The sequence below is a fragment of the Cetorhinus maximus genome, chromosome 3 (assembly GCF_964194155.1).
Source record: "Cetorhinus maximus chromosome 3, sCetMax3.hap1.1, whole genome shotgun sequence".
NCBI lineage: Eukaryota > Metazoa > Chordata > Chondrichthyes > Lamniformes > Cetorhinidae > Cetorhinus > Cetorhinus maximus.
In genome coordinates, this window is record NC_135881.1 from 178,664,716 (window position 1) to 178,687,052 (window position 22,337).

At 44.1% G+C, this 22,337-nt stretch overlaps 1 protein-coding gene across 1 annotated transcript; it reads left to right on the forward strand.

Annotated features, from left to right (window-relative positions):
• Positions 1-13,314, forward strand: LOC144679063 (gamma-glutamylcyclotransferase-like). Its single transcript, XM_078539326.1, has 4 exons — positions 1-231; positions 3,948-4,090; positions 12,213-12,348; positions 12,561-13,314. The coding sequence occupies exons 1-4, from the start codon at positions 16-18 to the stop codon at positions 12,717-12,719; spliced, it is 654 nt and encodes a 217-aa protein (XP_078395452.1). The 5' UTR covers positions 1-15; the 3' UTR covers positions 12,720-13,314.
• The last annotated feature ends 9,023 nt before the right edge of the window (positions 13,315-22,337 follow it).

Sequence of the window (22,337 nt, forward strand, 5' to 3'; positions counted from 1 at the left end):
CACTCAGTCAGTCCGATGGATCAATATTACTTGGTTTCTTTGTTGGTCTGCGTGATTTGGAGTGGAGATTGCGTCAGTATTATGACGGTGTCGGTGAATGACACGGAGCGGAGCCGCGTCCTTGCCGATGGAGAAGACTTCTGTTATTTCGGTTACGGGAGTAACTTGCTGCGGGAGCGGTTGCTGCTGCAGAACCCTTCGGCCGTACAGGTCGCTGTGGGCCGCTTGAAGGTGAGGGATCTGTGTGTATCCTTTCTCCACTGTAGTAACTGCTGATCGGGTTCTTTTAAGATGTAGGAACAAAGGACTTCAGAGTAGGCTATTTGGCCCTTCAAGCCTGCTCCACCATTCAATAAGATCATGGCAGATCTGATTGTGGTCCCAGCTCCACTTTCCTGTCTGTACCCCATAACTCTTGACTGCCTTGTCTAACAAAAAATCCAACTAACTCAGCCATGAATACATTTAAAGACCTAGCCTCCAGCACCTTCTGGGGAAGAGATTACCACGTTCTATTTCTCCCACAAGGGGAAACATCCTCCCAGTATCCATCCTATCAAGTCCCCTCAGGATCTTTAAACAAAAACAGAAAATGCTGGAAAAACTCAGCAGGCCTAACTGCATCTGCGGAGAGTTAATGTTTCGAGTCCATATTTCTCTTTGGAGCTAAAGAGAAGTAAAAATGTGATGAAATTTATACTGTTCAAGGGGAATGGAGCAGGTGAAGCTGGATAGAAGGCCAGTGATAGGTGGAGGCAAAGGAGAGATTGACAAAGATGTCATGAACAAAAGGATAAAGGGGTGTTAATGTTAGTGGTACTGGCTAAAGGAGGTGCTGATGGTGGCATTAAGGTCAGAAAGCAGAATGTGATAATAGCAGGACAAGGGTAAGCACTATGGAAAGAACAACATGAACAAGTGACAGATGGCACTAATGGGTGTGGTGTGGGGGGAGGGGACGGTGGTGAGAAAAAAGATCGAAAATGGGATAAAACCATGAATAAAAATGAAAATAAATAAAAATGAATGGATAAAAAAATAAAAATGAATATTGAAAAAAGGGGATAAAGAGGGGTGAGGATGGAGGAGAAAGTTCATGGTCTGAAGTTGTTGAATTCAATGTTAAGTCTGGAAGGCTGTAAAGTCCCTAGTTGGAAGATGTGGTGCTGTTCCTCCAGTTTGCACTGGGCTTCACTGGGACGTTGCAGCAGGCCAAGGACGGATAAGTGGGTTTGGGAGCAGAATGGTGTGTTGAAATGGCTAGCGACAGGAAGGTCTGGGTCATGCTTGCGGACAGACCGAAGGTGTTCCGCAAAGTGGTCACCCAGTCTGTGTTTGGTCTCTCCAATGTAGAGGAGGCAGCATTGGGAGCAGTGAATGCAGTAGACCAAATTGAAGGAGATGCAAGTGAAGCGCTGCTTCACCTGAAAGGAGTATTTGGGCTCTTGGACAGTGAGGAGGTGAAAGAGCAGGTTACACCTTCTGCAACTGCATGGGAAGGTGCCATAGAAGGGGGATGTGGTGTTGAGGGTGATGGAGGAGTGGACCAGGCTGTCCCAACGAAACGGTCCCTACCGAATGCCATTGGGTGGGGGGTGGGAGTGGGTGGTGGTGTGAAGGGAAGATGTATTTGGTAGTGGCATCATGCTGGAGTTGGTGGAAATGGCAGAGGATAATCCTTTGAATGCAGAGGCGGGTGGAGTGAAAAGTGAGGACAAGGGGGACCCTATCATGGTTCAGGGAGGGAGATGAAGGTGTGAGGGCAGAGGCGTGGGAGATGGGTCAGACACGGTTGAGGGCCCTGTCAACCACAGTGGGTGGGAAACTTTTAAGGAAGAATGAAGACGTGTCAGAAGCGCCGTTTTGGAAAGTGGTATCATCAGAACAGATGCGACGGAGGCGAAGGAATTGAGAGAATGGGATGGAGTCCTTCCAGGAAGCAGGGTGTGAGGAGCTGTAGTTGAGGTAGCTGTGGGAGTTGGTGGGCTTGTAATGAATATTGGTGGACAGTCTATCACCAGAAATGGAAAAACTCAGCAGGCCTAACAGCATCTGTGGAGAGAAAGGTAGAGTTAATGTTTTGAGTCCATATGACTCTTCTTCAGAGCTAAAGAGAAGACAGAGGTCAAGGAAGGGGAGGGAAGTGTCAGAAGTGGACCATGTGAAGGTGATAGAGGGGTGGAAATTGGAAGCAAAATTGATTAATTTTTCCAGGTCCAGACAAGAGCATGAAGTGGCACCAATACCGTCATCGATGTACCGAAGAAAGAGTTGTGGGAGGGGGCCTGAGTGGGACTGGAACAAGGAATATTCCACACACCCCATAGAGTGACCAGTATAACTGGGGCCCATGTGGGTACCCATAGCCACACCTTTTTTATTTGGAGGAAATGAGACAAGTTTAAGGAGAAATTGTTCAGTGAGAAAACAAGTTCAGCCAGATGGAGGAGAGAGGTGGTGGATGGAAATTGTTCGGGCCTCTGCTCAAGGAAGAAGCAGAGAGTCCTCAGACCATCCTGGTGGGGGTTGGAGGTACAGAGGGATTGGAAATCCATGGTGAAGAGGAGGCAGTTAGGGTCAGGGAATTGGAAATTGTTGATATGACATAGGGCGTCAGAGGAATCGTGGATGTAGGTGGAAGAGACTGGTCAAGGAGAGAGGTTGGAGTCAAGATAAGAAGAAATTAGTTCCGTGGGGCAGGAACAGGCTGACGCAATCAATCTACCGGGACAGTCCTGTTTGTGGATTTTGGGGAGGAGGTAGAAGCGGGCTATCTGGGGTTGGAAGCTGTGGAGGGAAGATCTCCAGAGGAGATGAGGGTAGTTACGGTCTTGGAAACAATGGCTTGATGTTCGATGGTGGGGTCATGGTCCACGGGAGGTAGGAGGAAGTGTCTGAGAGTTGGCGCTCAGCCTCTGCGAGGTAGAGGTCAGTACGCCAGACAACAACACCACCCTTGTCAGCACCCCACCCACTAAGGCCATCTGTCGCTTGCTCATGTTGTTCTTTCCATGGTGCCTACCCTTGTCCTGCTATTACCACATTCTGCTTTCTGACCTTAATGCCACCATCAGCACCTCCTTTAGCCGGTACCACTACCATTAACACCCTTTTGTTCATGACATCTTTGTCAATCTCTCCTTTGCCTCCACCTATTGCTGGCCTTCTATCCAGCTTCATCTGCTCCAAACAGTATAAATTTCATCGCATTTTTACTTCTCTTTAGCTCTGAAGTAGAGTCATGCGGTCTCGTTAAATGCTTTTTCAAATAAGGAGACAAAAACTACATAGCACTCCTGATGTGGTCTCATGAATGTTCAGGGCAGCTGCAGTAACACTTCCCTACTTTCATTCCCCTTGCAATAAATGCCAATATTCCATTTTCTTTCCTAATCACTTGCTATAGCTGCAGACTAAATTTTCGTGATTTGTGTAGCAGGACACCCAGATACATTACTGTTGAAAGTATTAACGCATCTCTGTATTCAGTGATCCAGTGGAAATGACATTGAACTGAATAAATAAATTAACAGAGTTGGAATGCTGCTGGATTAAAAATGGCAATTATATGCACAAGTAGATTTTCTGATTACGGGCTGGTTCTCAGTCCAATAAAATTTTGGCTGTTTTCACCTTACTGAATCTTGGTTAACACTAACCCTTTCCACTGTAAAATATAAACACTTTAAAGGAGGTCAATGAAACCTATCTGCAGTTTTAAAATGTTAAAAACCCACGCAAATCTGATCACTCGCTTCATCTTCAAGTCACTGCTGTCTGCCTCATGATTGCAGGAGGCGTTGTCCTGGTAAACTTTGGGAAAAGTCTTTCACAGACATGTATGTGGGGTCAGAAAAGTCCTGTATTGATCATAAGTGAACCTCAGAAATTACAGGTGTGTATTGTTTTGGTGAAGCCTATGGTTGAAATTTATACTTTTCCCCCAGGGCTATAAACTTGCATTTGGCTTTCCCATGTTGTGTGAGAACAACTGGGGAGGAGGTGCTGCTACTATTATCACAAGTCCTGAAGATGACGTATGGGGAGTTATATGGCGTATGAAAGCTGCCGATCGGGCCTCTTTAGATGAGCAAGTATTGTTTTGTATACCTATTCAATATTTTCAAACTAATCTTTTTTTTCTCTTTCTTTCATGTTTCTTCTTATAATGACCTGGAGATTGAAAAGGCGATGGCCAATCAGATACTATCTTCATTTTAAAATATGATTTGGGTTCAAGCTTTTGAGTCTGATACGTACACATGATTATGCATAGAAAGCAATTTATTCTATATTCATGATAGGCTCTAAGTATTCTTAAAACATAGCAACATGAATGCATGCTACTGTATTAACTTGCATAATACAGTGCTTTCTCTATCCTAGGAGCACAGTTAGCCAAAATCTCTACTTTCTGTAGATGAAGCTTTACAGCTTTCTACATAGGTGAAAACCCTCCCTATGTTTTTTTTATCACTGCCAAACAGCAGCTTTGGCTGCACCTCCCCTTTGTTTTCCATACTTAAACTTATTTCAACTTTATTACAAATGTCTGAGCAAATGGTATCCATTTGCTCCATTAACACTGCCCTTGCAATTATCACCAGTAAATACTGACTACCTACCACGGTACATTATTTTGATTTCTGATTACCCTTCTGTTGATACTGAATTCTACGGATGTCTCCAGCTAGAAACGTTGGAGGTCCAAAGGACTTGGGGTGGCGGGGGATTGGGGGGGGTTGGGTGGTGTCCAGGTACATGGATACTTAAAATCATATGAGAAGGTACAGAAAATACCAAACATGCTAATGGAATGCTGGTCTTTATCTAGAGAACTGGAATAAATACAAAGGGTGAAAGTTATGCAAAAATCTGGTTGGATTACATCTGAAATGCAGTGAGCAGTTTTTAGCACCACACATTGGGAGGGATATATTGGCCTTTGAGGGAGTGCAGCATACATTTACCAGAATGATAGTTTAACTCCAAGGAGAGATTGCACAAAGGTTGTTTGCCTAGTAGTTCAGAATGTCAAGGGTGATTGATTAAAGTTTAAGGTGTGAAAGGGAGCAGGGTAGGGAGTTAGAAATAAACCATATTTCAGCTAGCCGGGGAGTCTAAGATTAGGGAGCATAGTCTTAAAAACTAGAGGCAAACTTTTCGGGAGTGAAATTTGGAAGCTCTTATGCACAAAGGATGTTAAAAGTCTAAAACTCTCTTCTGTAAATGGCAATTGATGCTAGATCAATTAACAAAGATGAGGTATGAGAAAGGTTGGTTGTATTTAAAAGTTGAAAGATCACAAGGGCCAGATATGATGCATCTGAGAATGCTGTGGAAAATAAGGATAGAAAATGCTGAGATATTGGCCATAACCTTCCAATCTTCCTGCAATATGGGGATGGTGGCAGAGGCCTGGAGAATTGCAAATGTTACACCCTTATTCAAAAAAAGGATAAACCTAGCAACTACTGTCCAGTCAGTAACTTGGTGTTGCAAAAGCTTTTGGAGACAATACCCGAGACAGTCACTTGGACAAGTGTGGATTAATTAGGGAAAGCTAGCATGGGTTTGTTAAAGGCAAATCGTGTAAAACTAACCTAAGTTTTTTGATGAGGTAACAGAGCATTGAGGGTGATGTTGTGTGTAAGGGCTTCCAAATGGTGTTAGATAAAGTGTCATATGATAGACTTGCCAACAAAGTTAAAGCCCAGGGAGTAAAGGGAAAGTGGCAATGTGGATACTAAGTTAGCTGAGTGCCAGGAAATGGAGAAGTGGTGAAATATTGTTTTTCAAACTGGAGGAAAGTATAGAGTGGGGTTCCTCGGGGATTCGTATTAGGACCCCTGCTTGTTTTTGATAGATTAATAACCTGGATTTGGTTGTGCAGGCGCACCATTTCTAAATTTGCAGATGACAAAAAACTTGGAAGCGTTGTGAACTGTCAAGCTGGTGGAGGGGTGGACACGTGAGAGGCAAAATTTAGTACAGAAGTGTGAAGTGATACATTTTCATTGGAAGAACTAGAAGAGGCAATATAAACTAAAGGGAACAATTCTACAGTGGTGCTGAAACAGAGACCTGGGTTGTATGTGCACAAATCATTTTGGGTTGTAAGTTGGGAAAATGGTTAAGAAGACAAATGTGATCCTGGGCTTTATAAATAGGAAGAAAGTGAGGCTTTAAAGAAGGCACAGAAAAGACTTGAGAATGATTCCAGGGATGACTTAATTTACATGACTAGATTGGCAAAGTTGGGGTTGTTTTCCTTCGAATAGAAGTTGGAGAAGAGATATGATAGAGATATTCAAAATCATGAGGGATCTAGACAGAGTAGAAAGAGATAATGTTCGTATTGACAAAAGGGTTGAGAACCCACGGACACCAATTTAAGGTGATTGGCAAAAGATCCAATGACAACATGAAAAATCTCTTTACACTGCAATTGGTTATGATATTGATTGTGAGTGCAGTGAAGGCAGATGCAATCGGGGCTTTCAAAGGGAATTGGATAAGCACCTAAAAAAAATTTGCAGGGCTCGGGTGAAAAGACAGGGGAGTGGAACTAGCTGAGTGGGACTCTCTTGCAGAGAGCTAAGATGAGCAAGACAGGCTGAATGGTTTTCTGTATTGTAACCATTCTGATTCTAAAATTGTAAACTTACCTTTGCTAATGAATTACAAATTTAATAAAGGACAGGGGCATAAGTGGGTATGTGGAGTTGGGTTACAGGTCAGCATGACTCATTGAAGGGTCAAGAGGCTAAATGGTCAGCTCCTGTTGCTGTATCTTTTCCTGCAGATTTTACTTATCCATTTCGTGTGCAGGACTGTCTGCACAAACACAAAACACAGTTGATTTAGATATTTAAAAATATTGCATCTTAAAACTATATTTTTCTCTAGGTAAAGTTTAAAATTATAGAGCCATAATATGCTCAATGTCCTCTTATTAAAATAACTAAGCATAATGGCACTAAATTATCAAATACCTGCAGTCAGTAAATCAATCATTTAATCCTGAACACTTTCTGTTATCTATTATATTCACCCAAAAGTATTAAACATCACCAAAGAACTGTCGCTAAATGGGCATTCCACTGTGGCCCATCATATTGAGTAAACTTGCAACTCTTATGCTGTACCGTTGCAACATTTTTGCTCCACTGTCCACTGGATGAGGTGCAACATATACTGAGCTTAAAAGATCACTGCTGCAAAATAATTAAGTTTAATGTGCCATTGGGAGGATGCCATTGTCAAGGGACTAAAGGTTACAAACAGAAGAGAAACCAAGGCAGATGAAGTCAAAAACGGTGTCTGATAAATTGGAACTCCTCTGTTAACCATGGCCAGAATTTTTATGTTGGTTTGCAGGGGCGGGCCCGACATGGCGACACATAAAATGACGCACAGTGACGTTGGGCGTGCATCCCAACGTCCCCATGCGCCATCACAATATTTCGGCGGGCGAGCTATGAGCTCCGATGCACGCCCGCCATTAATTAATGGGCCACTTGAGGCATTAATAGATGGCGATTTTTTTCGGCAATCTTCGGAGCGTTACACGGGCGCAACGAGCAGGCGGGTAGGCCACATTTTTTAAAAACCTCATCCACGGGTGGGATAAGAGGGGCGAGTGGGCTTGCGTGGTCTTTGGTGGGCATTTAATGTTTAAACTTACTGCTACTTGCTTGTGTGAACAGGACAACTTCAAATCTCCTGACAGCTGCTTGCACAGGAATAACAGGCTTCAGGTCAGGGTCTAGAGTAAACATCATTCTTGGGGCTTTGCTGGTTTCAGGAAACCTTACCTCCCCCTGGGAATGGGAATTGTGCTCTCCACTGGAGGCACCTCCTCTGAGGAGGAAGAGAGGGCCAGAAGGAGGAAGTGACCAGGAGTCCATATTCATCCTCTAGGGGAGCCACCTTTGGGAGGACAGGCGCATGCACAAGGGGTGCAGGGTCCAGTGGGAAGTGCAAGGCAGAAGGGGCCGCAGAAGACATCTCTATCCTGCTGCCAGGGTTTACAGGCGGCAAAGCAGCTGCCTCTATGTCTGAGGTGCAGTGCCGAAGGTGGATCTGTGTCTCAAGGGATACAGTGACCTCCATTTGTCAGATGGTAGGCCCTGAGATCAGCACCAACCACCCATGCCAGTGACGTTGAAGGTCATGGCTGCCCTCAACTTCTAAGCGTCCGGCTCTTTCCAGGGGTCAGTGGGTGATCTTTACAGAGTCTCCCAGTCAGCTGTCCACACTTGTCAAGTAGATGACAGATGCCCTGTTCAGGCGTGCATTGACTTTCATTCACTACCGCTGGGACGAGGCCAGCCAGGCGGAGCGAGCCAGAGGCTTCGCAGCGATTGCTGGGTTTCCCCCAGCATCCAGGGTGCAATCAACATCATCATGGGTTCCTGTACACCTGCAGAAGTAAGGAAACACCCTGAGCCATGTTCACAACTAAAGCATTTAATGAATTCTCAAAACAAAACAGAAAAGAAACTTCATTCCAGGTGTTGAGTTACACACCAAATTATAATCAACTAATAGCGGGGCAACAGAAAACCACCAGTGATAAGCCCGTGGTGTGCCTAAGGTGCCTTAAGCTTACGTTTCTGGGTGCTACGCCTGGGTGTTCTCCCCCACCCCCTTACTTGCACTGGCATTTGTGACAGCCTGCTCACTGTGCTGTCCTGTTGGCCTTGATGACCTTGGTGGGCATCCTCTGGCCCGTGGAGCCTGTGGCCCCGCCTGGGAGGGAGCGGCCAGTGGCACGGCTGGCATCTCCCCAGTCGTCACCGCCTCATCAGATCACATGGTCACTGGCAGAGGGGCGGAGGAGCTGCTGCCTCATCCAGAATGCCCTGAGAGGAGCCCGCAGAGACGACAGGCAGCTCGTGCGCCAACGTGAGATTGCTTTGGATCTCCTTAATAACCATTGATGGATGAGCACCAAGCTGGGATACTGGGTGCCCAATCCATTTCCCACACTGACACTGACCAGCTGAAGTCAATGCTGCTGTGAGGGCTTGCAGGTCCGAACGGATCCCCAGGAAGCCCAGATTGTTTTCCTGGAGGAGCCTCTCCATGGAGGAAGCATTGTGCTCAGCCATGAGGGTCAATGCACTGCTGATGCCATGAACTCCATCACAGAGACCACGCCACGCATTGCCTCATGTATCTTCACCAGATCCTCCCACAGACCCTGCTGGACTTCCAGCGTCTGCGGCCTCAGGGATGACTCCAGAGGCACATCATCAGCCACCAACTGAGCATGTTCCTGGTCCCCTGCAGTCCTCCAACTGCCGGTGCCATGGGCACTCTGTCTCCGCATGCACCTCAAGCGAGCGTGAAGTGCCCTCACTGCTGTGCCCTGGGACACTAGCCGGCGATCTAATACACACCAAGGTGCTAGTATCTGTGCTGGTGCCTGCCTGGCTGAGATGGCGTAACGCTGGTGCTTGTAATTCGTTAGGCTCCCCTGCCTCCTCGTTCCGGTCCTGCTCCGGTGAGGCTGAAAGGAAGAACAAGGACATTTGATTAGTTGAAGTCGAGACACTGCCAATGTGCATGCCTGGCCCCAGATCCGTACGTGTACTTCCTTCTATAATCAATGGGAAACCCATGTTGGAAGCTTAATTCACTAAACAGTCAACAGTGGAATGGTTGTAAGGGCAGACATGGTGACCTCCGTGCACAGCACTCTTACCTCCCCCTGGCACCCCAGCCTCACTGCTACCGGTTGACCTGGGCACATGGCGCCTCTCCAGCTCAAGAGCCTCCTGCTCATATCTGGTGAGAATCGTCAACTGTGCCAGGCCTCCGCCAGTCCGCATCCACTCAGTTGTTGTGTGCGGTCTTCTCCTAGAGTCATAGAGGTCTACAGCACAGAAAAAGGCCCTTCAGCCCATCAAGTCTGCACCGGTCAAACAAGTACCTAACTATTCTAATCCCATTTTCCAGCAATAGTCATAGAGGAGAGGAGCATTGATTTGTCCTGTACCTGGATTGCCATTGCATCCCTGCCACCTGCACCTGAGTGAAACATTGCAGAGCTCATGTGAATTGTGACCCTGGAGCAGCCATATACTCACCAAGCAGCCAGGACTGACCCCCCCCACCCCCCTTGCCCAGATGCTGCCTCCATCACATTTGCCACCTACACTATGACCTTCCAAAGCAAGGAAGCACAACCAAGTAGAACGCCAAGGGCAGCAAATGGATGGGCACCCCGCCACTTGGAAGTTTCCCTCCCAGTCAGTCAGCAGCCTGACATTGACATGTTTCGGAGTTCCAGCACAGCGCCTAGGTACAGATTCCTGAGGTCGCCCCCCAAAACAGTACTATGGGTGTAAGTGTACCACATGCAGCCGATACAGAACCCAGCTCAGCACGACCCTCTCAGGGTGAACTAGGCATAGGCAATAAATGCTGGCCCACCCAGTGAAGACCACATGCCATGAATGATTCAATGCAGTAACTACATTCAGAGTTGTTGGGGAGCAAACCTAACTGCTGTGCTAAGTGACCCATGCCAACGCGGTACTCACCCTTCCCAATCGCAAGAGGTCATTGAAGTGCTTGCGGCACTAAACCCAGGTGCATCACATCGCATCACACCATGCACGCTGCCTCTCTGCCACCTCCTCCTAGACACGTTTCGCATTGTGGAGAGGAAGGAGGGGGCCGAGGGGCGGCTCCTCTTGCCATCCCTCAGCACGAGGATTTCACACCGTGCTGCCACCTCCTCAAGGAGGGCAGCGAGGCACTCATCTGAGAAGCGAGGGGTACAGTGCCCTGCCGACCTGCCCTCCTGCCTGGCCTGCTCACCAACAGCGCTCTCCGGAGTCCTTCTGCTAGCCATTGTTGACAGCCTTTGGAAGGCTGCCTGCACGCTCGTTAAATAGGCCACCGGCTCGCCATTGGACGAGGCAGTCATTGCAGTCCTGCTGCCGCCCACTCTCTCCCACTGTCCTCGGGAGCCACGAATCGTGCTTGGCGGGCCTTAATTGGCCCGCCCGCATAAAATGGCGGCACGGGGCCAATTGCGGGCTGGGCGGCGATCGACTCCACTCCTGACCGGGCAGAAAATTCTGCCCCATGTGTTTAGCCCCGAGCTGCTATTCCTGAACAAAAAAATATGTAAGCATTGCACAATAGAATATTGTCTTTTTTTAAAAAAAGTAATTTCTTCCATAAACCTGTTTTTTGACTGAGAGGTTTCCAAATGTAATCTTTCTGTCCTTCAAAAAAGGATGGAAAAAAATACATTTACTCTTCTGCACTGAAGAAATAATATGAGGCTGTGAATCATTTCCTAAATTTGTCCTGTTTTTTTTATTTTAAACAATTTTAATTGTCCTAATATTGCATAACCTGTAAGTGCTTTTTCCCATGATCACACAACATTGCATCAGTTCCCAGGTCAGGATGAAGCTGCATTGTCTTGTACAATGAACAGAGCAGCTGAGACATAATTCTTCCCTGTTGACAAGTAGTGTCCTTTTTTAAAATCTTTTTAAACATTTTTTTTTCAGTCACCAGGCACATGTAGAATTAAGGCCAGTGTAAAGTCAAATCCATAACATTTTCTTCTATGAGACGATACTCTTTGATTTTAAAATTCAAGCTTTATGCATTTGGTTTACAACGCACCTAAACATGCAAAGTTATGGTGCAATTTATGATGTTTCTTTGATTGGACCACCATTAAGGAATGTGTTAATGGTGTTTCAGGGAATGGTAGTGAAGGGAATAGGTATGCTACTATTGGTGACGTTGCAGTTTTTTTTAATATTGCATTGTTGTTTTTCTAGAAAGCAACTTATCATCCAAACTGTAAGGAGGTTGGGAATATTTGGGAAGTTTTTAAAGGTTAGGAGAAAGTTTGCATTGAAGCTTATTTATGCTTTTTTATATTGCATCCAATCCAGAAGGACAAAACAGACCAAGGCCTTGGGTCTTATTCTATTTTCCTTTTTATATGGTTAGATTTGAATTTTTTTTAATGTAAAACCCCTCAATTAAATGTGTTTTTAATATAAATCTAATCCCATCACCAGTAAGTAAATGTTTGCCATTCAAAAATAATGATTGCAGGTCTACTTTATTTCTGAACTTTGATGTTAAAAATGCTCAGTGGTGGGGGTGGGATGTAGTGGTCAGGGGAGGTGCAGTGCCTAAACATCTGATTTTTCCCTCCCCAACAGTCAAGAAGGTGTGAAGAAAGGGTTATACAGTCCAACTGAAGTTATAATTCAGCGAGAAAATGCAGGAGATCACACATGTCTAACCTACCAAATGAATAATTTTACTTCTGCCTTGCCATCCCCAATTTACAAAGAGGTATGTTTTTTTTAAAAAATCAGGCTATTGCAGCCTATGTACACAGCTTAGTTGGAACATTTCTTCATGTAAAGTAATTTGCAAATGATGTACATTTAAAATTATACAATCACTTTGTTTGAAAATGAATTCATCGATCCAATCTTTTGCAAATAAAGGCTTATAACTTAAGGTTAAACAGATGTTTTCACGTTTCTTGAATTGTTTTCCAGGTAATCTGTACAGGTGCAAAACGGGGTGGATTGCCTGCTGAATACATTAAGAAATTGGATGCTATAAAAACTAATAATTACAATGGAACAAACCCATTAACAGTGGAAATTAGAGAGATTTTGAATCAACTGCAAAACAACAGAACAACATCAGTGTAAAAGATTGACTTTGGAAAAGTTGTAGTTATATTGTCCAGAAGGCAGGTATTTTAAACATTCTGATTCCTCGATTATGTTGAGTTGCATTTGAAATCTAAAGTTGTAGAAATTTTAAAAATTGACTAATGGTATTGAAGCTGCTGTAGATCATTCAAACTATAAAGCACAAACATTGTAACACAGTGAGTAGGTAGAAGATTTTAGCCATATTTTTCACTGATCACTTCATGCAATGTTTAATGTTTTAAATGAGGTCTGTTGTTTCTGTGTTGACCTTGGACTAACTAAGTCCTCCAACAGTGATTCTTTGTCTCTTAATTGTAAGGACTTTTATTAGATTATAGGGTGATGGTGAAAAGGCCTGCCTGCCCTAATTTCTGCTTTCATTGTATCATATAGCAATGGCCATGTTATCTGGGAAAATGTTAACATTGGTAGCCAGCATGATCTCTTAAAGACTTGAACATCTTTTGAGGACTCATGGCTGTATTATATCTGTTTATTAATTTTTTGAAAATCTTGTCATAAGGCAATTTGACTACATGTAATGTAATGAGAATGTATCTTATGTAAAATAAATCTAGTCTATTGAAAATTGTGTAGTTTTGAAGGGCTATTGGGTGCTAATCAGTCTTTTATTCAAACCATTCCTGGATGGTTTTACAGCTTAAATCCTGTAAACAGTGGAATTGTGGTGAACAATAAATGTTCCATAACTAGTTTGTACTGAAGACACAAGGATTCTGGATTGTATATAACTCTTTGCTACTAAGTTGGAACTGTTCCAATCTGTTCAGACAAAACAGCAACTGTGAATATGATGCACAAGAAAAATCCTTGGGGGAGAAAGTGCAAATCTACAGTTAACAATGTTACTGACCAATAATCAAAGCACAATCAATTATATAATCACATCTAGGTTTAAATCTATGTCTGCAAAGTAAGATTCATTATAGGTTGACTTAAAAATCAAAAGTTAAGCAAAAATAAAATTACAACAATTAGTGATTGTGGCTGTAGGCCTACAGCCTTTCCCCCACTGCGCTCCCCCCCCACCCCCCATTAAAATTAAAAACCCCCAGCATTTTATGATCTAAAATCACAATTTTTTTTTGTAATTTATCCAGTTAGAGTTTTTTATACATCCCACCGGGTTTCTTTATAGAGGTCATAGCTTGAGTTCAGTTACTCCATGAGGGCAGTTGTTGATGCACATTATTTATATGTTGCTGTATACAGTTAATAAGCAGAAACAGAAGTAGCAATAATTGAACAAAGATCACTATATGTGGCATAATCCTAATCCATGGATGAACATTCACACTCTTGCCCCATGCTCCAATTCCATTAATCCTCCCATCATGTGATAATTTTGATACCATCATTTTTTTATTAATATACTCATTATTTTCTCTTGCAGCAACATACACATTCTGGGATTTAACAATGCTCTCTCTCAATTCTTTCAGTTGTTCTGGCAGTTGTGGGACATCATAAATCTTTTTACAAACTCACGTAATTGTTCCTTTCATACTATCTTTCACACGAATTTCTGTGATATTGTGATGAATATTTACCATCAATTCTCAATTTTGACAGGTGTTTCTGAGGTAAAACAAAAAGTTGTTTCAGGAACAGGGCATGGATTTTCATATCCATAATTGTATTATTTTCTATAGTATCACAGTATTTCCCCTCTATATATGCAGTTTGTATTGGCTTCAAATCAGCTTTAAGGGCTGCCATTGTACAATTTTACTTTGTTGATTAAACCCACATGTTGCTTTGGGGTAGCCCCTTACCTTGTACAGGCACATAATTGCTTCTCTCCATGTGTTACACTCTCTTCCAGCCAAGTTCCTCATACGTAATCTCCCAAATTGACTGCATATGGATAGGTATTCTGGTATTGTATATGACTGCCATCCTGAATCAATCCTATATTTTCTACCCAATTATTTTGGTAACGCTTCAGCCTTACCTGTTACTGCTGGTAGATACAAAATTAAACCAATAATAGTCCAATTAATAATTTCAGATTTGACCTGGACAGGATAAGACTGAACCAATCCCCTGAGTTGGCAGGCTGTGATGACCTTGACAGGGAAGTTGAATGTTCATTAACGATCCATGTGGGGTCTTTGCCCTAGTGTATCTACTCCCAGTGATCTAGTCCTCCATCTAACTTTATGCCCAACTCAATAACTTGGTGCAACAAATTTTTGTATTGTGCCTGTGTTTTTGCCTTGCACCAATTTAGTAATTTAATTCCTATCAAATTTAGCATCACAGGTACCACCTTGTGATGTACATTATGGTACAGAATCTTTCCTGTTGGAGTCAATACCAAACCAATTTTTGGTCCCATCCTGTATTTCGGACTATGTGGCCCTAAGGAGTGCTGAATGTGTGTTATAGTTCTTTAAAAAACACTAAAGCTGCCCACTGTAACATAATCTGTGGGTCCTCTTGTTTACAACTACGATCACTGTCAGGGCCACACGGAAAAGTTTGGCCCGTAAGATGGGAGTCTCCTTCCCTTGGTTCTTTCTCCGTCTAGGGATGGTGGGATCTGACAAACAACTTTGCCTCAGGAAGTACCATTTTTGCTGACTCTGCTGGAACACCAGCAACCCCCCCACTCCACCTAAGAAATACATAGTTTCGTGAATAGAATTTACCCTGCTATTTGGACCAACATAACTAGATGTAATTATCAGATGGACCTGTTATCATTATTCTCGGATTATCTCCTGGGTAATAACCCAGCTTTTTTTCATTCACCACCCTTTCCGTCTTGTCTCAAAGCAACAAATGTGAAATATCTACAGCGCAGAGTAGTTTCAGACTCTGACATAAGTATCTTCCATAGAAACTCACAGATTAAACATACTCCTTTTCCTTCTTTTATTCACCATACTTGTCACATTCCTTGAAGAGAGTAACTGCCTGGATGGTCACCTTTAATCTCCCCACGGTATTCCCACATGTGTACCCTTCCAAGCTCCCCAGGAATTACTTGGTGTTCGGAAAAAGTGAAATTGTCACTAAGGTTGGACCAATCAAATCCCCCTGCCAATCTGGATTACCAAAATACACTGGTGCCACCTCTTCCAGAATATGGAAGGCTATTAACAGATGACTGATCATTAATGTTGGGCCCACATCTTCAACTGGTTGTCAATCTGATTTTTCTGAAAAATAAAACAGAATGAGCTCCGTGGGCAAAACTTTTCTTTTGGACACAGGCTAGTAGTAAGGGCTAACAACAATGCCTCTCTCTTCTGCAGCCCCAATTAACCCTATCACTTCTGCACGGGAGTGAATCATATGAGTTCCCTCCCACTAGGCCCTATCCTTGTAACATACCTCTGCCGGGGTTTTGCTTTCCTGGACAGGGCTGGCTCCCAGCTCTTCTGGCATCCCCTTGGAGGTGGTTCTCCTGGGTCCCATACTATTGGGTCTGTGGGCCTGATGCTATTTGCTTTCCCTTTCTGCAAATGTTCCCATTTACATAGCTTCATCTCAAGAATATAAAACCACTAAACTTGCTTAGGAAGTTGGACAACATACACCATTGACTGGCTTTATCCACAATGCTGTATAGTCCTTTGTATAGGGTTCAAACAGACCAACTCTCGCATAATTTTGCACCATAACATGCTGACCTATATCCCACTCTTGTGGTTTGGCTGGTTCCAGGAGCAATTTATTAACATGATGTGCCCTCCCTATCTTTCCTGCAGCCTCATAGTGGAGCCCTTGCAAAGTCTGTAGGAGGTTTGCCACAAACCGTTCCTTAGTAACTTCTCTGATCTGTCTCTGACTTTTTAAATTCATTCACGGGATGTGGGCTTCACTGGCTAGGCCAGCATTTATTGCCCATCCCTAGTTGCCCTTGAGAAGGTGGTGGTGAGCTGCTTTCTTGAACCGCTGCAGTCCATGTGGTATAGGTACACCCACAGTGCTGTTAGGAAGGGAGTTCCAGGATTTTGGTCCAGCCACAGTGAAGGAATGGCGATACATTTCCAGGTAAGGATGGTGAGTGACTTGGAGGGGAACTTCCAGGTGATGGTGTTCCCATCTATCTGCTGCCCTTGTCCTTCCAGATGGTACAGTCGTGGGTTTGGAAGATGCTGTTGAAGGAGCCTTGGGTGATTTCCTGCAGTGCATCTTGTAGATGGTACACACTGCTGCCACTGTGCGTCAGTGGTAGAGGGAATGAATGTTTGTGGTGCCAATCAAGCAGGCTGCTTTGTCCTGGACGGTGTCAAGCTTCTTGACTGTTGTGGGAGCTGCACTCATCCAGGCAAGTGGGGAGTATTCCATCACACTCCTGACTTGAGCTTGTAGGTGGTGGACAGCCTTTGGGGAGTCAGGAGGTGAGTTACTTGTCACACGATTCCTAGCCTCTGACCTACTCTTGTAGCCACAGTATTTATATGGCTAGTCCAGTTCAGTTTCTGGTCAATGGTAACCCCCAGGATGTTGATAGTGGGGGATTCAGTGATGGTAATGCCATTGAACGTCAAGGGGCGATGGTTGGATTCTCTCTTGTTGGAGATGGTCATTGCCTGACACTTGTATGGCACAAATGTTAAAGTGGGCACCCACGGGTGTAGGGGGGTTCTCATAGGTCTTCCTGTAACCAACTCATGGGGAAAGTATCCGGTTCCCTTGGACTTGTACAAGTGGTAGAATTCCATCCCATTTCCCGCCCTTGGGCCATTAGCTCTTTCCTCAGTGGTGCTTTAATCATGCAATTCATGCACTCCACTATCCCGGATGATTGTGGGTTGTAAGGCCCATGCCACTTTCCCTCAATTCCTAACAGCTGTAGAGTCTGTTGCATTATCTGACTGGTGAACTGAGTTCCTTGATTGGATTTCACAATTTTAGGTAAAGTCCACCTTATAAATACAATAAATATTGTCTTAGCTGTTCACAGTGCAGTTGCAGATTTACAGGGAATGCCTCTACCCATTTGGTGAAGTTATCCACCAGTACCAGACAATACTTGTTCCCCATCTTTGTTCGAGGTAAACGTCCTATGAAGTCAATTTGGATCCCTTGCCACAGACCCACAACTCTCCTAGTCTGCCCCAAAGGTGTATTTCTTTTTTTGTGGATCAGGATTACTAGCAGCACATATCACACATATCCTCCATACCCTTTCTCATCTCAGGCTGCCATCCAACATGTTGTAACCTTTCCCAAGTAGTTTCTAGTCCCAGGTGGCCTGCTCCCAGACCTTTGTGGACCAATTCTATCATTTCCTGATGACATATCTCTCGTATCATCCATTTATCACTGTTAAATAACATCCCTTGTTTTATAATAAAAGCAAAATACTGCGAATGCTGGAAATCTGAAACAAAAACAAAAATAGCTGGAAAAACTTAGCTGGTCTGACAGCATCTGCGGAGAGGAATACAGTTAACATTTCGAGTCCGTATGTCTCTTCATCAGAACTAAGGAAAAATAGAAATGAGGTGAAATATAAGCCGGTTGAAGGGGGTGGGACAGGTAGAGCTGGATAGAGGGTCAGTGATAGGTGGAGGCAAAGAAGAGATTGCCAAAGATGTCATAGACAAAAGGACAAAGGGGTGTTGACGGTGGTGATATTAGCTAAGGAATGTGCTAATGGTGACATTCAGGGTAGAAAGCAGGACGAGTAAGTGACAGATAGCCCTAGTGGGTGTGGGGTGGGGGGAAGGAATTGAAATTGGCTAAAAGGTGGAGATAAAACAACGGATGGAAATACATTTAAAAATAATAGAAATAGGTGGGAAAAGAAAAATATATTTAAAAAAATATATTTTAAAAATTATAAATTATTGGAAAAAGGGGGATCGGAAAGGGGGTGGGGATGGAGGACAGAGTTCATGATCTGAAGTTGTTGAACTCAATGTTAAGTTTGGAAGGCTGTAAAGTGCCTAATTGGAAGATGAGGTGCTGTTCCTCCAGTTTGCGTTGAGCTTAACTGGAACATTGCAGCTGGCCAAGGATGGACATGTGGGCATGAGATCAGGGTGGTGTGTTGAAATGGCAAGCGACAGGGAGGTCTGGGTCATGCTTGCGGACAGACCGAAGGTGTTCCACAAAGCAGTCACCCAGTCTACATTTGGTCTCTCCAATGTAGAGGAGACTGCATTGGGAGCAGCGAATGCAGTAGACTAAATTGAGGGAAGTGCAAGTGAAGTGCAGCTTCACTTGAAAGGAGTGTTTGTTTAATGTTAATTTCAGGCACTCCCCACCCAATGTCGTTCTATGGCCTCCCCTCTATTCATATCCTTAATGGTTCCCTTCAATGCTGGATCTTGACTCTGGGCTTTGGTTAGATTGAGGAGCAATGGTATTCCCTCAATCCCACATTTAGTAATGCCTTGTGCCTTTCCCCCTGAAAAGGGATCCCATGACATCCCCATTTTAGCCCCAATCTTGACCATTTTGTCAGCCTCACAATTCCCCTCCCGTCAGGGTTCTGATTGAGAATGGGCTTTCACTTTATGGATGTAGGGCTTGTCAGATTGCTTGCAAAATAGTCTGTAAAAGGGATTTAATGGTCAGTGGTTTCCCATCTGCTGAGGTGTATCCCCGTCTTTCCCATATTGCCAGAAATTCGGTCAACGCATTGCATGTGAACATTGAATCTGAGCAAATGGTATGGGTGGTGGAAACTCTCCTGGATTCATATAACCACTTAAGCTACAGCTGCTAACTCTGCCTGCTGAGCACTCAAGGGGCTAGGAACTTTTAGACCTAACCACATCTGATTGTCAGGATTATAAGTTCCACAACCTATATGCCGTTCTCCTGCCACTACTTAACTTGAACCATCTACATAGATTTCTCGCCCATTTGGGTGTATTCCTGCCTGAAATCCTTCCCCCGTTTCCTCGATACCTTCAACTGAACATTCATGTGGTTCTCCTTTCTATAACAGATTTGCTGCTAACTTAGGATCTTGCAATGATTGTACTTTCAGAATTGTGCCCTGTAAAAGCAGGGTCCACTGAGCAATCCTGGCACTGCATATTCCATCTTTAACCTTTCCCTCTGGCAACAGCCTTGCCTGTGTATGATCAGTTAATAAGATTATAGTCTGAGTCACAATGTAAATTGCAAAATGCTTTATGATCCAGAAGATGGCCAGTAGGTGGCGCTCGCATGTTGAGTATCTCTGCTCTACTTCAGTTAATACCCAGGCGGCATATGCCACTGATCTATTCTTCTTGTGAATCTCCTGCATCAGCTGCACAAAGGCTGCTGTCGCTAGCCACTACTTCTTAAAGCAAATCTCTTTTTCTGACTGATCATTCCTAGAGCTGGCTCAACCTGAAGATCTCTTTTTAGTTTCTCAAATGTCTCTTCACATTTGGGTGTCCAATTCCATGGCTCTCTTTTTTTCAACAGGGTTAGCAGTGGAGCTGATTTTCCCCCATAATCTTCATTGAACTCTCTACATTATCCTGTCAGTCCAAGAAAAGATCATAGTATAGTCACTGAGGTGGGGTGGGCTAACTTGGCTACTGTCTCCCTCTTCGATTGCTCAATGCTCCTTTCTCCTGGTTTAAGATCTAATCCCAGAAACTGGACTTCTCGCACACCTATCTGCACATTATTTAGGGTTCACCTTCAGCCCTGCTCTCTTTAACAATTGTAAAAGCTCTGTCAAGTGGGCAGCATGTTCCTGCTGACTCTCTGAATAGTAATAGGTCATCAACATATTGAATCAAGCACTTAGGCTGAAAACTTTCAATCCATTTGCCATACATATATGGAATATGGAGAGATTATTGTGGAAACCCTGTGGAAGGCATGTCCATGTATACTGTTGACCATTAAAGGTAAAGGAAAATTTGTATTGATCTTCCCGATGTATGGGAATTAACCAAAATCTGTTTGAAATGTCTAGCACTAAAAACACTCTGTGTCGGAGGTATGACTGCTATCAAGTCTGCCACTGTGGCTACTGTGGGTGCACAGGCAAGAATGTTCTTATTTAAGGCCTGATATCCATCGTTAGCCTCCATGACCCACCTGGTTTATGAACTGGCCAAATAGGAGAATTGACATACTTGGCTATTGGTCTTAGTACCCTTTGCTCTACTAAGGAAACAATCATAGTCGTCCAATCTGCCTCTACCTCCCATGGAAAATTGTACTGTGTTTGAGGTCGTAACATGGGATCTCCATCAATTCTAACCTCCATCCCTTTAACTCATCCACAATCATTTCTGTGCTGGGCAAAAGGTTCTCAATTCTGTGTTGTTATCTCCTGAAACCCAGGAGAGACTGACTCCACTAGGCTGGTTAAATTGTACAACTGTAACCTTTCTATCTGTCCCTCCTGCTTATATTTTATCAGGGGAATAACCAAAATTTCTTTCCCTGCTTCTATTCCCCTCCACAAGCAGTGATTGCGAAGATCTACTGCAACATCATGGGCCTCCATCCAATCAGACCCCAATATTCTGACACCTGTGTCTGACCATTTGATTAATATACATGGCCACTTTTTAGTGGTCCCACAGTTTTTAGTAGTCCCACTTCAATCTCCAGAGGAATCGACACTGTTCCCGTGAAACCATCCCCGGCAAAACCCTCTAGGGAATACGATGCCCGACTTGACCAAGGACTGTTAAACGGATAAAAACAAAATACTGCAGAAGCTGGAGATCTGAAACAGAAACAGAAAATGCTGGAAAAACTCAGCAGGTCTGGCAGCATCTGTGGAGAGAGAAACAGAGTTTACGTTTCGAGTCTCTATGGCTTTTGAGGGGTCATATGGACTCGAAACGTCAACTCTATTTCTCTCTCCATGGATTCGGTCAGATCTGCTGAGGTCTTCCGGCATTTTCTGTGACTGTTAACCGGAGCCTCACAATAAATAACCATGTCCACTAAATAATTTCTGCCACGTCCCTCTATCTTGACATACACGCAAGGTCACCCATAAGAATCATACTTGAATGGGCACACGTATTCGGGCTGGATGCGGTCCTGTCATTGGTGGACGGGAGGCAGTGGGGGTGGGAAGGGAAGTAAGGCCTCCTCACTCACAGTCACAATCAGTCCCTTCCTTTTCTCTAATGTAGCCTCACCTGCTGCTGCTATATGTTTTTACAAATCCTGATTCTGACCCCCTGTCCTTGATTTTCCTTTTTCTTGGAGGAACTTTGTATTTCCCTTTCTAAGTGGCTGTTTACAACCTTTTCGAAAGTGGCCTGGAAGACCACAATTTAAACACTTGAGGCTGTAATTTGCCTTGTGAGGTCCTTCCTGCTTCAAATGTTTCCCCTCTTTTATCTCCTCCACCTTCTGCCTTTCCCAAAAACCTTTTGCCATTTTCTCCCTCAGCCTTTTCTCAAAACGAAGGGTCATTTTTTGTACTACCGCCTCCTCAGTTGTAGGCTGATGTTCTGGATCAAAATCCTCAAATCCCCTCCTTATATATGGTAGAGCATGGTTAACTAAGGTCCAGAGCCAGTGATTAAGGGCCTGTCTCTGTAAGTCATCTCGATCTGCACCAACTGCTTTTTTGTTCTGACATAAACAGCCCACAGCCTGTCTGCAAATGCAGTTGGACTCTCATCCGGTCACTGCTGAGTTTGC